The 17,020-nt window shown below is 42.5% G+C and overlaps 1 protein-coding gene across 1 annotated transcript in view; it reads right to left on the bottom strand.

Moving 5' to 3' along the window:
* GXYLT2 (glucoside xylosyltransferase 2) overlaps positions 1-17,020 on the bottom strand; it is a 108,002-nt gene that overhangs the window by 41,704 nt on the left and 49,278 nt on the right. Inside the window, exon 3 of the mRNA XM_053599051.1 lies at positions 14,664-14,795. Within this exon, the coding sequence (XP_053455026.1) occupies positions 14,664-14,795 (132 nt within the window). The remainder of the gene's footprint in view (positions 1-14,663; positions 14,796-17,020) is intronic.

Consider the following 17,020-nt stretch of genomic DNA (forward strand, 5'->3'; position numbering starts at 1 on the left):
GTAAAGTCTCCATCTTTTTAATAGCTGAATAGTATTCCATGGTATACATATACCACAGTTTTTTTTGTTTTTGTTTTTGAGACAGAGTCTCACTATGTTGCCCTGGGTAGAGTGCCATGGTGTCACAGCTCACAGCAACCTCTAACTTGGGCTTAAGCGATTCTCTTGTCTTAGTCTCCCAAGTAGCTGGACTATAGGCACCACAACGCCCCACTATTTTTTGGTTGTAGTTGTCATTGTTGTTTGGCAGGCCCTGGGCTGGATGTGAACGTGCCAGCTCTGGTGTAGGTGGCTGGTGCCCTAGCCACTGAGCTACCGGTGCCGAGCCTATGCCACAGTTTGATAATCTATTCCTGGGTTGGTGGGCATTTAGGTGTTTCCACAATTTGGTGATTGTAAATTGAGCTGCAATAAACAGTCTAATGCAAATGTCCTTATGATAAAAGGATTTTTTCTTCTGGGTAGATGCCTAGTAATGGGATTATAGGATCAAATTACTTCTTTTTTTTTTTTAAAGCTGTTAATAATTACTAAATTGGTTTCAAAAGTCACTGGTGGGTTATTCCCCACAATTTGAGAAACAGAGAATAGTCAGTTAACAAAATCTTGTTAAATAATATAAACAGGAACTATATATATATATATATATACATAAGTAGATAGACAGGCAGACACACAGAAAAATACCCCTCACCAAATTTCCCACTCTCAGAGAAAACCACCAATTCAAGTCTTTGAATTGCTTCTATGGATATGTACCTCCATGTCTCTAAATGATATACCTTATCTGTTAACTTCCTATCCTGGAAGAAGAGGATTTAGTGGTTTTTTTCTACATGAACTTTTAATCCCACTGCAACACACATACACACTTCCAATCCCCCAATACGGTTATTGTTTGGATCAATGCACAATCTTATCTTATAATGACCACATACCCACTATTTTCAGGTAAGCCATGATATTTTCCCTCACTGTATATTTCTGTGTCCCTTGGAATTAATAATTGCTCTTTTTGCTGTTGTGAGTTTACTTGGTTTTCTGTATGTTTACTAAAGTTCCTTCCACAGCTTCCTGATCTGCCGCAACTAGGATACTGTGCAGCTATCATCTCCCTTCCCCTGAGACTCTTTTCATATCGTTCTTGGATCCCATGTTTTCATCATTCTTGATTTACCACATTGTGGCAGAGGACACTGTCCAGTAGCTTCTTGAAAGAAAACTCATAGGAGGTTAAATATTTTGAAACTGTGCACATCTGAAAATGTCTTGATTTTCCCATAGCTTGATTTGTATTATGACTGGGTATAGAATTCTTACGTCAGAAATAATGGTGCCTGTCAAAATTAAAGGCATTGCTCCAGTATTTTAGCACTTTTCACCTTCCTGTTAAGGAGTTTGAAGCCTATCTGATTTCTAGTCCTTTGATGTAACCTTTTACCCCCTTTTTGATAACTAATATTCTCTTCTTTTTCTCTCTATTGTTGTGAAGGTTAGAGTTTGTTTTTTTTTGTTGTTCTTTTTTTTGAGACAGAGCCTCAAGCTGTTGCTCTGGGTAGAGTGCCGTAGCATCACAGCTCACAGCAATCTCCAACTCCTGGGCTCAAGCAAGTCTCCTGCCTCCGCTTCCCAAGTAGCTGGGACTACAGGCGCCCATCACAACACCCAGCTATTTAGTTATAATTCTTATACTATGCTTCATAATACACACGCTAACTCTTTAGTTCTGGAACTACTAGGATGGCAATTACACTAGAATCAAAAAGATTCCCCACTATGTAGCTGTTGTCATAATAGGAGTATTATCTGCTGGGACACGCTATAGTTGTTCTGTGTTGATTATGGTGTGTCCAACTGCAGGAAAAATATGGCTATTAACTAAGATGAAGTCCTTTTTTAGAAATGAGTTAATGATATCCATAGAGATGTGCCATATATCAGTCCTAATAAAAATAGAAATAATAATAAAAATATATAGCAGCTAACACTTAACTACGTGCCAAGTACTGTTTCTTAGGGGGTTAAATGTATCCATTAATTTAAATTTTTATAACACTATAAGATAGGTGATCTTTTTTTTTTTTTTTTTGAGACAGAGTCTAACCCTGTTGCCCACGATAGAATGCCATGGTGTCTGGGTGGCTCAGTCGGAAAGGCGCCGGCCCCATATACCGAGGGTGGCAGGTTCAAACCCGGCCCCGGCTGAACTGCAACCAAAAAATAGCTGGGCGTTGTGGCGGGCGCCTGTAGTCCCAGCTACTTGGGTGGCTGAGGCAAGAGAATCGCGTAAGCCCAGGAGTTGGAGGTTGCTGTGAGCTGTGTGATGCCATGACACTCTACTGAGGGCCATAAAGTGAGACTCTGTCTCTACAAAAAAAAAAAAAAAAAATGCATGCCATGGTGTCATAGCTCACAGCAACCTCAGACTCCTGGGCTCAAGCGATCCTCTTGCCTCAGTCTCCTGAGTAGCTGGGATGACAAGTACCTGCCATAGACCAGGCCAGTTTTTCTATTTGTAGTAGAGATGGGGTCTCACTCTTGCTCAGTCTTGTCTCAAACTCATGACCTCAAGAGATTCACCTGTCTTGGCCTCCCGGAGTGCTAGGATTATAGGAGTGAGCCTCCACATCTGGCCTTTTTGCGGGGGGGTGGGGGGAAGTGTCTCACTCTGTTGCCAGGCTAGAGTCCCATGGCCTCAGCCTAGCTCACAGCAACCTCAAACTCCTGGGTTCAAGCAATCCTCCTGCTTCAGCCTCCCAAAATGCTGGGACTACAGGCATCTCCCACAACACCCACCTAATTTTTCTACCGTTTTAGTAGAGATAGGGTCTCAAAATTGCTAAGGCTTATCTCAAACTCCTGACCTCAAGAAATCCTCCTGCCTTGGCCTCCCACAGTGCTAGGATTACAGGTGTGAGCCATAGCACCTGGCCAATCTCTGCCTTTTAATTGGATTATTTTTTCACAGTCAATGTTACATATTCACAGTCATATATATAATAGTTATATATATATATAATTTTATATATAGTGGAATTTATGTCTGCCAGTTAACTGTTTTCCATTTGTCTCATGTCTTTTTTGTTTCTTTATTCTTTCTTTTCTGCTTTTTTTTTTTTGCACTAAATGAATCTTTTCCTTTTTTTTTTTCAGACAGAGTCTCACTATGTTGCCCTTGGTAGACTACCGTGGTGTCATAGCTCACAGCAATCTCAAACTCTTGGGCTTAAGCGATTCTCTTGCCTCAGCCTCCCAAGTAGCTGGGACTACAGGTGCCCACCACAATGCCTGGCTATTTTTTGGTTGTAGTTGTCATTGTTGTTTGGCAGGCCCAGGCTGAGTTCGAACCCACCATATGTGGCCCGTCACTCATGAGCTACAGGTGCCGAGCTTAAGTGAATATTTTCTAATATAGTATTTTAGTTTAATATTTTTTCTTCACTTTTTTGGAGAGGGAGTTATTTCCTTAGTGCAACACAAGTTGCTTCACAGTCTGATCCAATTAAATTCCCCACCCGAAGTTTTGAACTAGATCTGGTTTAAGGAGGGCGTTTTGTTTTTGTTTGTTTGTTTTTTTTATCCCCCTCTGCAGAGTGCTGTGGTGTCACACAGCTCACAGCAACCTCCAACTCCTGGGCTTAGGCGATTCTCTTGCCTCAGCCTCCTGAGTAGCTGGGACTACAGGCGCCCGCCACAACGCCCGGCTATTTTTTTGTTGCTGTTCGGCCGGGGTCAGGTTTGCTCCCTGTATATGGGGCTGGCACCCTACCCACTGAGCCACAGGTGCTGCCCAAGGAGGGCGCTTTTCTTTTTCTTTCTTTCTTTTTTTTTAGAGACAAAGTCTCACTTTATCACCCTTGGTAGAATACTATGACATCACAGCTCACAGCAACCTTCAACTCCTGGGTTTAGGCGATTCTCTTGCCTTAGCCTCCCCTGTAGCTGGGACTACAGGCGCCTGCCACAACGCCGGGCTATTTTTTTTTTGTTGCAGTTTGGCCGGGGCTGGGTTTGAACCTGGCGCCCTGCTCACTGAGCCACAGGCACGGCCCCAAGGAGGGCGTTTTTTAATCTGCCTTTTTCCCTGGCTCTCCATTGTAACTAACTGGCCTATGGTTTCACTTGTTGTTCTTATGGAGCTATTATCCTCCCTTTAATTAAGAAAGCCCTTTACTACCTCACCACATTTGTCTAGAATTTAGGCTCTGCAACATACAGCTCGTAGAAATGAAAAATCCTGACAGTCTGCCCATCCCAAGAAGACACTACATCCCTCAGCTGGGAGCCGGGGAGAAAGGAATCTTGTGTTTTTGAGTGAATTGCCTGAAGTGGAGTTTCCATCACGCTCAGCAGGAAAGAGGGGGAGATAGAGTGGGTCTTGGTGCAAATGTCACGAGCTTTATTAGATTTTTAAAAATAAATGTTTCTTCATTTGCTTAGGTCCACAGGACAATTTCCAATCAGATATTTACAATTTAGATAGTTATTTAAAAATAATTTTCACCGGGCGGCGCCTGTGGCTCAGTCGATAGGGCGCCAGCCCCATATGCCGAGGGTGGCGGGTTCAAACCCGGCCCCGGCTGAACTGCGACCAAAAAATAGCCGGGCGTTGTGGCGGGCGCCTGTAGTCCCAGCTACTCGGGAGACTGAGGCAAGAGAATCGCTTAAGCTCAGGAGTTGGAGGTTGCTGTGAGCTGTGTGATGCCATGGCACTCTACCGAGGACCATAAAGTGAAACTCTGTCTCTACAAAAAAAAAAATAAATTAATTAAAAAAAAATAATTTTCACCAATTGTGCTTGTTTCACTGGAGAGCACTTCCACAGAGCTCTTCCTGCTAGCATTTTGGAAGTTGCCACCTTGTCATGCTCTTTTTCTGAGAGAGAGAGAGAGAAAGCGAGCGAGTGCTGATACTATGTGAATTCTTTGATCTAGCTATGCTTGGAATCAGCGCTATTGTCTATATTTTGCAGTTAGATTAGCCATTAAATTAATTTCGTTCTATGCTTAGCTAGTTGAGTTTTTCTCATATTTAAACAAGAGTTATAACTAATACCCTGAATGTCAAACTTTTAATAGTGTGCAAGTAAATTTTAAGTATTATGGAAACTTTTTCCAACAAAATTGATCTCTAGGTGCTTTCATGTAATCATTTCAGCAGCTGATCTCATCCCAACTGGTGCTTGATGAAATGAATAGACATCACTTATAGTGATTCTAATTGATGTTTTTCTTAACAAAGATTTTTAATATAATTTGATGTGTCTGTCGATATTTGTTAATATCCAAAGGGTTGGTTCCAAGGATGCCTCAATGTTAATTGCTAATGCTGAGGTATAATATTAATAATAATAAGATGTCTGACCTTAATTATAAAAAGTTCTAGAAGGTCTGATAAGCTTCCCTTTTCCATTAGCCAATAGCTAACTCATTAATATATCTCTGGTAAGCATACAGACGTCCAAACACTGAGACCAGTTCCAGGACTCTTTAACAGAACATAAGTGAAAAAGGGAGGATTGTATGTGTTGTCCTTAATGTGATATCTAAAATACTTTTTTTTTTTTGACACAGAGTCTCACTCTGTTGCTCCAGGCTAGAGTGCCATGGCATCAGCCTAACTCACAGCAATCGCAAACTCCTGGGATCAAGTGATTCTCTTGCCTCAGCCTCCCAAGGAGCAGGGACCACAGGTGCCCGCCACAGTGCCTGGCTAATTTTTCTGTTTTTAGTAAAGACAGGATCTAGCTGTTGTTCAGACTGGTCTTGAACTCCAGAGCTCAAGCAATCCACCTGCCTCACCCTCCCAGATTGGATTACAGACATGAGCCACTGTGCCCAGCCTAAAATCTAGGTATTCTAAGATTTTTGTTTATGTGGCATGGTCCTCCTTTGAAATATTAAAGAATGGACAAGTTTCTTAGAAATACGGAGTCAAAAACACTTTCAGGATAAATTTGCAGGTCAGCCAGGCACAGGGACTAAGAGTCACATTTAATTAGGGTTTTTATTTATTTTTTCATTTTATAACTAAGTAAACATTATTTATTGTTGAGCTATGTATAGCTCTATGGTGACATTTCCTTTCTTGTGCAGCATTTTTCCTGGAGTTAATTAATTGCCTAATTTTTTCATTTCCTGTGTTTTCTGTGTACCTGTCAATTTCTTGATCTCTGAACTGTCCCATAAAATGCTACTGCTAATCCCTTTTTGTCTTCTTGAGACATTTCCACTGCAGCCTTCCACCTCCTGCTCATTTCAGGCATAGTTGCTCTTGAGGATTTCTGAGTGTTCCTTCTCCATGATTCTGGGAGTCCCAATACTTTTTCTTCTATCAGATTGCCTCTTTTTTGCATCCTATGCCATCCTTTTGCTTTTCCCACCTCCTGTGGGAAATGGATCCTCTATTAGCTTACTATGAATGGTAAAGTTTTTGAAACAGTCAATGTCTAAAACCATTTTTTTTTTTTTTTTTTTGTAGAGACAGAGTCTCACTGTACCGCCCTTGGGTAGACTGCCGTGGTGTCACACGGCTCACAGCAACCTCTAACTCTTGGGCTTAGGCGATTCTCTTGCCTCAGCCTCCCGAGCAGCTGGGATTACAGGCGCCCGCCACAACGCCCGGCTATTTTTTTGTTGCAGTTTGGCTGGGGCTGGGTTTGAACCCGCCACCCTCGGCATATGGGGCTGGTGCCCTACTCACTGAGCCACAGGCGCCGCCCAAACCATTTTTATTCTACATTAGTACTTGATTTGACAGTTTGGGTAGTTCCCCCACACACACACTATTAAAAGTCATTGCTTCATTTGCATATAATTTCCTGTTTTTTTTTTTTTGGCTGGGGCTGGGTTTGAACCCGCCACCTCCGGCATATGGGACCGGAGCCCTACCCGCTGAGCCGCATATAATTTCCAAAGCTGACTACCTTAAACATACGGAGGGAGGGGGGTGGGAGAAGGGAAGAGCACAGAGAGGAAGGAGGGAGCGGGTGGGGGGTCACGGTGTTCGATACTCCTTTTGGGAGCGGGACACAATTATAAGAGGGACTTTACCTAACAAATGCAGTCGATGTAACCTGGTTCTTTGTACCCTCAATGAATCCCCAACAATAAAAAAAAAAAAAAAGTCAAACATACTACTGAAGTTTAGCCTCACCATTAGTGGATTAAATTTCGCTAAACTTCACATTTCCAAAATATCACCTACACAACTAAAATGATATGCCCCAGTGTGGTCCTTTTTCAGCCATGTTGCTGAGTTCTCAGTGGGCTCTTTAATTTGAAAACTTACATCCTGCAGTTCTGCAAAACTGTCTTGTACCCTTTCTCTGACAGCATCTAGCCCTCCATTTTTTCCATTCCTTCTTACTTCTGTGCCTGTGAGACTCACGTTGGGCCCCTGGATTGAGTTTTTATTTTGTTGTTTTCTCTCCCACATAGTCTTCTTGTTCTACTTTTCATTTAAAGTTGATGGTATTCTCTTCCTTGCTATTTCTGAATATCCCTTCTTTATATAACATCTTGATTATTTCATTGTAGAGAGCACAACTGTTCTAATCGAAAGTGTTCTGCTGCTGCACTGTCTCTGCTTCCTCTGGGAAGTTTCTTCTTGATTATTTTGTTCTCTGTCTTACATGTCGAAAGATTTCTTTCAACCATCTGGATGTCCCATGGATGCCTCAACTGAGACTTATCCTGAGATTTTTATTTTTCCTTTACAGCTGTAAGTAATTTTATCCAGTCTCTCTTGGTAACATTCTTCCCTAATTTCTTCCTTGAATGTGTATATTTATGGCAAGTGTTGGGAGCAAGAAAGACATTAGACACTATCATGGAGCTTATTCAAACTTGGTAAAAAAAACCTTTCTCCCTAGATCCCTAGGTGAGGTCTGGATGGCACTCTGCCCTACCTCACATAACCATATTGAGTACCATTTACCAATAAAGTCTTGAGATTATACAATACAGCCATCTCTGTTGTGTTTTAAGTACCTTCAGGCTCCCCAGAGGGCCACAATTACTGAGAAGTCTTTATAATTAAACAGGCACAGCATGTAGCAAAATGCATGGATCTATTAAAAATATCTCACTACTTTCAATTAACTGGAGGAAAGATGATATGAATTCATGAAACTCACTTATTCTTAAAGGAGTAAAGGCTTTCTGTCCTTGACTTAACAAAAAAAGTGGGGGGGGGTGGCACCTGTGGCTCAGTCGGTTGGACGCCGGCCCCATATACCGAGGGTGGCGGGTTCAAACCCAGCCCCGGCCAAACTGCAACCAAAAAATAGCTGGGCATTGTGGCGGGCGCCTGTAGTCCCAGCTACTCGGGAGGCTGAGGCAAGAGAATCGCTTAAGCCCAGGAGTTGGAGGTTGCTGTGAGCTGTGTGAGGCCACGGCACTCTACGAAGGGCCATAAAGTGAGACTCTGTCTCTAAAAAAAAAAAAAAAAAAAGTGGGGGGGGGCGCGGCACCTGTGGCTTAGTGAGCAGGGCGCCGGCCCCATATACCGAGGGTGGCGGGTTCAAACCCAGCCCCTGCCAAACTGCAACAAAAAATAGCCGGGCGTTGTGGCGGGCGCCTGTAGTCCCAGCTACTCGGGAGGCTGAGGCAGGAGAATCGCCTAAGCCCAGGAGTTGGAGGTTGCTGTGAGCTGTGTGATGCCACGGCACTCTACCGAGGGCAATAAAGTGCAACTCTGTCTCTACAAAAAAAAAAAAAAAAAAGTGGGGAAGGAAGTCTTCCAGAACAAATTTGATTTGTTTGTAATTGGCATATTACTTTAAGTATGTTTTTTGTTATTGTTGCAGGGTTTTTTTGGCCAGGGCTGGCTTCAAACCACCACCCTTGGTATATGGGACCGGCGCCCTACTCCCTGAGCCACAGGCACCACCTTACTTTAAGTATTTTAAGCTTCTCAATTACTTGAAAGAAATAGCATTTTATTTAATTAATTAATTAATTTATTTTTTGCAGTTTTTGTCCAGGGCTGGGCTTGAACCCGCCACCTCCGGCATATAGGCCCAGTGCCCTACTCCTTTGAGCCACAGGCGCCACCCTATTTATTTATTTTTTGAGACAGAGTCTTAGTCACCCTCCGTAAAGTGCTATGGCTTCATAGCTCACAGCAACCTCAAACTCTTGGGCTGAAGTGATTCTCTTGCCTCAGCCTCCCAAGTATCTGGGACTATAGGCACCCACCACAACATCCAACTATTTTTTTAGAGATGAGGTCTTGCTCTTGCTCAGGCTGGTCTCGAACTCCTGAGCTCAAGCAATCCACCCGACTCCACCTCCCAAAGTGCTGGGATTACCAGTGTTAGCCACCATGCCTGGCAAGAAATAGCATTTTTGAGCGCTTAATCAAGCCATTTGCAGTTTAGTTTGCATTCATAACAGTCCCACTCCTGGAACCATTATTTACAGAAGTCCACTGGTTTCTAGGACTTCAAAATCTTTTTTTTTTTTTTGGACTTCAAAATCTTGAATTGATGGGATCTGAACTCTACTAATTGTTCTTTAGAATCTAACAGGCTTGAGTCATAGATACTGTAATATTATTCTGATAATAGTATCTAAAACCTAGTTGTAAATGACAGCCTCTTAGAAAATGGGTGAGAGTAAGGTGCTTAATCAAGTGACCACCTCAAGCCAGAAAAACAGCCTACAAGATGGAGTCTGAGAAGCGAAGCTGAAGCAGGACAGCTGACCCAGTTTGCCGCATTCACATTCTTCCCACACTCCCCTCCACTGTGATTATCTAGTTATAGTTTTTCCTGATGGTGAAGATGTTTACCTGGGAAGTAGACAATGTGCGACTACTTCCTGTTGTGATATTGGTAAAGATTACTTTGATGATACTGATTTTTTTTTTAATGATTCTCTTAGATATTTTGTTAAAGTGAAAATCACCTTTCTGTTGTTTAAACATTTTGCATTGTTAGAATGAAGGCTACTACGTTGATGTTACTTCCTATCAGATAAAGTTAAATTTTTCTAGGTTTGTTTCCTTGTATTCCCATTATAAATGCTATTAGAACTGTAACTGAGGCAGAACCGTCTTTGAGAGACTACTCTCACTGTTCTTCACAATTGCTGGCCTTCTAATAATAAAGCTCACTGGACCTAATCCTTGTCTCTGCATTTGGCTGACAGTGACAGGCTGCCAGACCCTCTTCATCTGGTGACACACCTGCTAGAATGTTTGCATTTTAGGGTCTCCATTTTCTCTGTGCTGCTTCAACAGCACACCTGATTTGGGTGTGTAGAGATGAAATTCAAGAAAAGATGACCTAGGCTTTATTTCAAATTACACTGAAGATGAGCACATCTCATCCACGCCCCGCTCCCCCGCCCTGTTTGTAATGTGCTGTTATGACATACAGTTGGGAGAAGGTAAATGTCCTGTCAGTCACAATCTCTATTATTGTTAAAAAGGGCTAGTTTCCATTATCAGAAGCAGATAAGGAATACCAGCACCCGTTTGTCATTCAAAACAAAATACTTAGCTTAACTGGGAATGAAGAAAAACTATCAGGCTGTAGGTTTGTTTTTTTAATAGTGGTAATAAAGTCACAATTCAAGGTCAGAGAAAATTCAAATGTGGTTCTGTTGGGTTACTTATATATTATGGACAGAATGGGCAATTTCCTAGCATTAACCTTGGTTTTCCAATACTTCTTTTTTTCCTAAACTGGAGATGAGATGCAGAAACCTAACATTTTTTCTCCCCTTCCCTAATGGTAATTCATTTTTACATCACCAACCTAGACATTTTAGTACCAGTTTGAGGTAAACTTTTCTTACTCCAGTTTTTATGCAATTAATCCTATCTCACAACATGTAAAAGGGTTGGTGCCATGTGAAAAACAGGTGATTTAATGAGTGTCTGAGCTTGCGCAGCGTGAATCAGCACCAACAATACAGCCAGGCTTTGTCCTGTTCATGGTCTCTGTAGGAAATGCTAAAAGTACCACCTTCCAGACCAACAGATGGGAGGACTTCATCTGCTCAAATATCCCCAGGCAAACTCATTTCCTCCTTTTATCAATCTTTTCCACTTTTTTTTCTTTTTTTCTTTTTTTTTTTTTGAGACAAAGTATCATTATGTCACCCTCGGTAGACACCCTCGGTTGCTGTGGCATCACAGATCACAGCAACTTCCAACTCTTGGGCTTAAGCGATTCTCTTGCCTCAGCCTCCCAAGTAGCTGGGACTACAGGTGCCTGCCACAGTGCCTGGCTATTTTTTTTTTTTTTTTGAGACAGAGACTCAAGCTGTTGCCCTGGGTACAGTGCTGTGGCATCATAGCTCACAGCAACCTCAAACTCCTGGGCTCAAGCGAGTCTCCTGTCTCTGCCTCCCAAGTAGCTGGGACTACAGGCGCCTGCCACAATGCCCGGCTATTTTTTGGTTGCAACTGTCATTGTTTGGCGGACCCGGGCTGGATTCAAACCCGCCAGCTCAGGTGTATGTGACTGGTGCCTTACCCACTTGAGCCACAGGCACCAAGATGCCTGGCTATTTTTATATTTTATATTTGGTTGTAGTTGTCATTGTTGTTTAGCAAGCCTGGGCTGGACTCAAACCTGCCAGCTTTTGTGTATGTGGCTGGCACCCTACTCACCGAGCTATGGGCACCAAGTCATCTTTTCCATTTCTAAATGATATTGCCATCCATCTCTTACCATAAGAAACTGCCTTGTGTGTAGGTCATGAATGGTTGAATTTTTGCAATTTCAAAAGGATCAACCTTAATAGTTGTTCAGGTCAGAAACCTGGGTGAAATCCTTCAGTTATTACAATGAGCCAGGTGTCATGGTGGCTCATGCCTATAATCCCTGCACTTTGGGAGGAAAAGGAGAGAGGATTGCTTGAGGACATGAGTTTGAGACCAGCCTAGGCAACACAGCCAGACCCCCATCTCTATAAACAAACAAACAAACAAAAAACTAAACTAAACAATCAAATAACCCCCCCCCCACCTGTTTACAACAAGCCAATCACTGGGGATGGTAAATTCTATTTCTCAGGGAGGTTCCAGATCTATCTCTAAGGCAACCACTCTAGCCCAATCCATCATGAATTGGCTCACCAATTCCACTGTCCACACTGTGATGAACCAGTGTGTCCTTTTTTATTATTTTATTTTATTTTATTTTTTTAAGACAGAGTACTTTGTTGCCCTCAGTAGAGTGCCATGGCATCACAGCTCATAGCAACCTCTAACTCTTGGGCTCAAGTGATTCTCTTATCTCAGCCTCCCAAGTAGCTGGGACTAAAAGCACCCACCACAACGCCCAGCTATTTTTAGAGAAGGTCTTGCTCTGGCTCAGGTTAGTCTTGAACTTGTAAGCTGAGGCAATCCACCCACCTCAGCCTCCCATTGTACCCAGCCTTTGTGTCCTCTTTAAACAAAAAAAAAGATTTAATTATTATTTTTATTTAATTAATTAATTAACTAATTAATCAACTTTTGGAGACAGAGTCTCGCTCTGTCACCCTGAATAGAGTGGTCTGGTATCATAGCTCACAGCAACCTCAAACTCTGGGGCTCAAGAGATCCTCCTGCCTCAACCTCCTGAGTAGCTGGGACTATAGGCACCTGACACATGCCTGGCTAGTTTTTCTATTTTTAGTAGAGATGGGGGGCGGGGTTCTCACTCTTGCTCAGGCTGGTCTCAAACTCGTGCCTCAGGCAATCTACTTGCCTTGATGTCCCAGAGTGCTAGGATTACAGGCGTGAGCCACCACGCCAGGTCTCAATGTCCTCTTTAAACACAAGTCAAGAAAAAACAAACCAAAAAAAAACACAAGTCAGAACTAGCTGGGCATTGTGGTGGCGCCTATAGTCCCAGCTACTCAGGAGGCTGAGACAAAGGGATTACTTGAGTTCAAGAGTTTGAGGTTGCTGTGAGCTATAATGCCATAGCACTTTACTGGGGCTGATAAAGACCAAGACACTCCAACAAGACTTACAGAGCCTGCAAGATCCAGCTCCTGCTGATTTTTTCAATCCCATCTCACTTTCAATTTTCTGGTTACCGTGATCATCTTTTCTTTTCTTTTTTTTTTTTTAGAGACAGAGTCTCACTTTATTGCCCTTATTGCCGTAGCGTCACAGCTCACAGCAACCTCAAACTCTTGGGCTTAGGCGATTCTCCTGCCTCAGCCTCCCGAGTAGCTGGGACCACAGGCGCCTACCACAACGCCTGGCTATTTTTTTGTTGCAGTATGGCTGGGGCTGGGTTTGAACTCGCCACCCTCAGTATATGGGCCAGCACCCCACTCACTGAGCCACAGGCGCCGCCCCTCTTTTATTTTCTTAAACATGTCCCTTCCCAGGTCAGGGATTTTGTAGATACTGTTCTATCTCCTATGCACACTGCACATATCTTATTTTGAAGTAAAAAAACAAAACGGGGACAAATACAATCACACCACCTCATGTGGCCCATGGGCTGTAGTTTGAGGACCCCTGCTTCAGACCCTACATAGCCAGTAATCCCTACTCCCCTTTATATTCGTAGCACTAGCTCAGGAGAACCTTCTGCAATCTCCCCCAGGGCAGATGGAAGCCCACGGTCCAGGAGACTGTCCTCTGCCTTAGCACTGAGCACATTTTTATTGCAACTACCTTGCTCAGTGCCCTTCTAGACTCACGCTCCAGGGGAGCAAGACCATGCTATCTTGTTCACCCCCAATGTCTCCATCACTAAGCCAGGGCCTAGCACCTAATGGGCACTCAACAAATGTTTACTGATTCACAAATATTAAGGCTGCAACTCAGAATTCAAAGTTGCCATCTCTGCAGAATGATATTCTCAGTTTTGATATATCTGAATTGATGTTCTCATTTAGGATTTTTATTTTTTTTTTTATTTTTTTTTTTTTGTAGAGACAGAGTCTCACTTTATGGCCCTCGGTAGAGTGCCATGGCCTCACACAGCTCACAGCAACCTCCAACTCCTGGGCTTAAGCGATTCTCTTGCCTCAGCCTCCCAAGTAGCTGGGACTACAGGCGCCCGCCAGTTCAACGCCCGGCTATTTTTTTTTTTTTTTTTGGTTGCAGTTTGGCCGGGGCCAGGTTTGAACCTGCCACCCTCGGTATATGGGGCCGGCGCCTTACTGACTGAGCCACAGGCGCCGCCCTCATTTAGGATTTTTAAAAAAGGAAACAAAAACATGCTATTTAAAAATTCACAACAGGCTACATTAATACTCTGCACCCTCTCTGACTAACACCCTAGCACAACTACAACTAGTAGCTGTTATTGTTTTGAGAGAAATAACAATAGCCAAAGCGAACAACTAGTGAGGTCAGGAAACGGTATGCCAAGCTTCATTAACTGAAGTTCAGGGAAGTTGGGGGATTTCCTGAAATTCACACAGCCAGTAGAATGGCAGAGCCAGAATTACAAAGACCCATAATTCAAACCAGGATTTGGATGTTCTCAGACCTTCAGTCTTTGGGGAAGACAACTTGTACAACACAGGGACCCTCTCTTCACACAGAAGACTAAGAACATGAACTAGAGAATCCAAGAGAGACACATTCTCAGCTGTCTATTAAATGTCTATAAACACATCCCAGCTAACTGCAGCATGGTTTCAGGGGCAAGTCTTCTCCCACGCTACACCTTATTAAAAACAGGTGTTCCTTACCGGAAGAAAGAGCCTCTGGGCAGCACAGGGTTTGAATAATTTCTTCCATTCCTGAGGGTTTCCGACAGAAAATGTGATGGGGTAGATTCTGTGTTCAAACTTCTTTGTATAAGAGTCAGGCCACTGCCGTAACTGAAAAACATGAAAGGCAAGAAATAGGCGATTTGATTCCAAAAATATGGAATACACCTGGAAAGTGTCTGGATGGTCAAATGGAACTATTCAGGCAGTAGACACAGAAAGTTTTGTTCATCAGCACTATTAACATTCACTACATGAAAGAACTATTTCTCTTATTAAAATAGCTAAGATTTAAAAAAATAACATTCACAGTTGGCAAGGGCGCTGGCAAACTGGCACATACAGACTGCCAAGGGGAGTATGGATTTGAATAAACTTTCAAGAGGGCAATTTGGCATGAAAAAATGTTCAATATCTCTAATCACCAGGGAAATGCAAATCAAAACCACACTGAGATATCATCTAACTCCAGTGAGAATGGTGCATATCAAAAACTCCCAAAGCAACAGATGCTGGCAAGGATGCGGAGAGAAAGGGACACTTTTACTCTGTTGGTGGCACTGCAAACCAGTACAACCTCTATGGAAAGAAGTAAGAAGATGCATCAAAGAATTAAGAGTAGACCCTACCATTTGCTTCAGCAATCCCACTACCGAGTATTTATCCAAAGGAAAAAAAGACATTTCATCATAATGACACTTATATTTGAATGTTTATAATAGCACAATTCGCAATTCCAAAAATGTGGAAACAACCCAATTGCCCATGCACACACGAGTGGATTAATAAAATGTGTATGTATATCATGGAATACTACTCAGCCGTAAAAAATGGTGACCTAGTATCTTTTGTAACAGACTGGATGGAACCGGAGACCATTCTCCTATGTCAAGTATTACAAAAATGGAGAAACAAACACAACATGTTCTCAATGCTAAATTGGAACTAGTTAATCAACACTTACGTACACATATGGAAGCAAAACTCAATAGAATTTAAGTAGATGGGAGGGGAGAAGGGGAATGGGTAAATTCACACCTAATGGGTACATCACACACTTTCTGGGTGAAGGGCACTTCAACTTAATATATATAAAAGCAGGGTGGCACCTATGGCTCAGTTGGTAGGGCACCAGCCCCATATACTGAGGGTGTCAGATTCGAACCAGGCCCTGGCTAGCTAAAACAGCAATAACAACTGTAACAACAACAACAACAACAACAAAATATATATATAAAAGCAAACTACATAATCAAAACGTGTGTAACCCTGTAATAGTCTCAAATTTTTTTTTAAAACAGGGCAATTTGGAAATTTATAATAACAAAGCCCCATAGACAGAAACATCAGGATGTTCACCACAACCTAGTTTGTAATACCAAAACCTGGGAACAATCGAAATGTCCAATTATAAAGAATGAATTATGATAGAACTATACAATGGAGGGTGGCGCCTGTGGCTCAGTGAGTAGGGCGCCGGCCCCATATGCCAAGGGTGGCGGGTTCAAACCCAGCCCCGGCCAAACTGCAACCAAAAAATAGCCGGACGTTGTGGCGGGCGCCTGTAGTCCCAGCTACTTGGGAGGCTGAGGCAAGAGAATCGCTTAAGCCCAGGAGTTGGAGGTTGCTGTGAGCCGTGTGACGCCACGGCACTCTACCCGAGGGCGGTACAGTGAGACTCTGTCTCTACAAAAAAAAAAAAAAAAAAGAACTATACAATGGAATAATATGCAGGTGGAATAAAGTAGATAATAAAGTAGATCTATATGTTCTGATATGGAAAATGATTAGGTCTTTAAAAAGGTAAAGTGCAAAAAAATTCCTAATATTGTTCTTACAGGGAAAAATAGACATTTTCTATGTAGAAAAAAATCGAGATGAACATGTACCAAATTATTAGAAGTGGACACCTCTAGAGTGGTAGTAGTGGTCTTTCCTTCCTTCCTCCCTCCCTCCTTCTTTTCTGATTTTTGTTTTTTTTCATATAAAAATATCATTTATTAACTTAGGCTGTACAATATATTGATTTAGTCAAACCAAAAAACTTACACAAAAACTTAAATCTGTAAGGTTCCATCAAGCTTGAATTTTATATTCTGGATAGGACAGGAGGCTGCTATTCACTTGAAACAAACAAAGCAAAAGGGCTCCAATTCTATTTTCTAAGAACACATGAGGCTATGCCAGTCAGGCACTGTAGTTGATCCAAGGTTGCCCACATCAGGGGCCAGCCCACTGCACGGAACTCTACCCCAGTTTTGGCTTCTTTGCTATTAATATAATAGCCTTAGGATCCTTGTTACAGAAGTTCAAAGAAACTTCTAGAGGCCTCAAAT

This window comes from Nycticebus coucang, chromosome 8, assembly GCF_027406575.1.
Source record: "Nycticebus coucang isolate mNycCou1 chromosome 8, mNycCou1.pri, whole genome shotgun sequence".
NCBI lineage: Eukaryota > Metazoa > Chordata > Mammalia > Primates > Lorisidae > Nycticebus > Nycticebus coucang.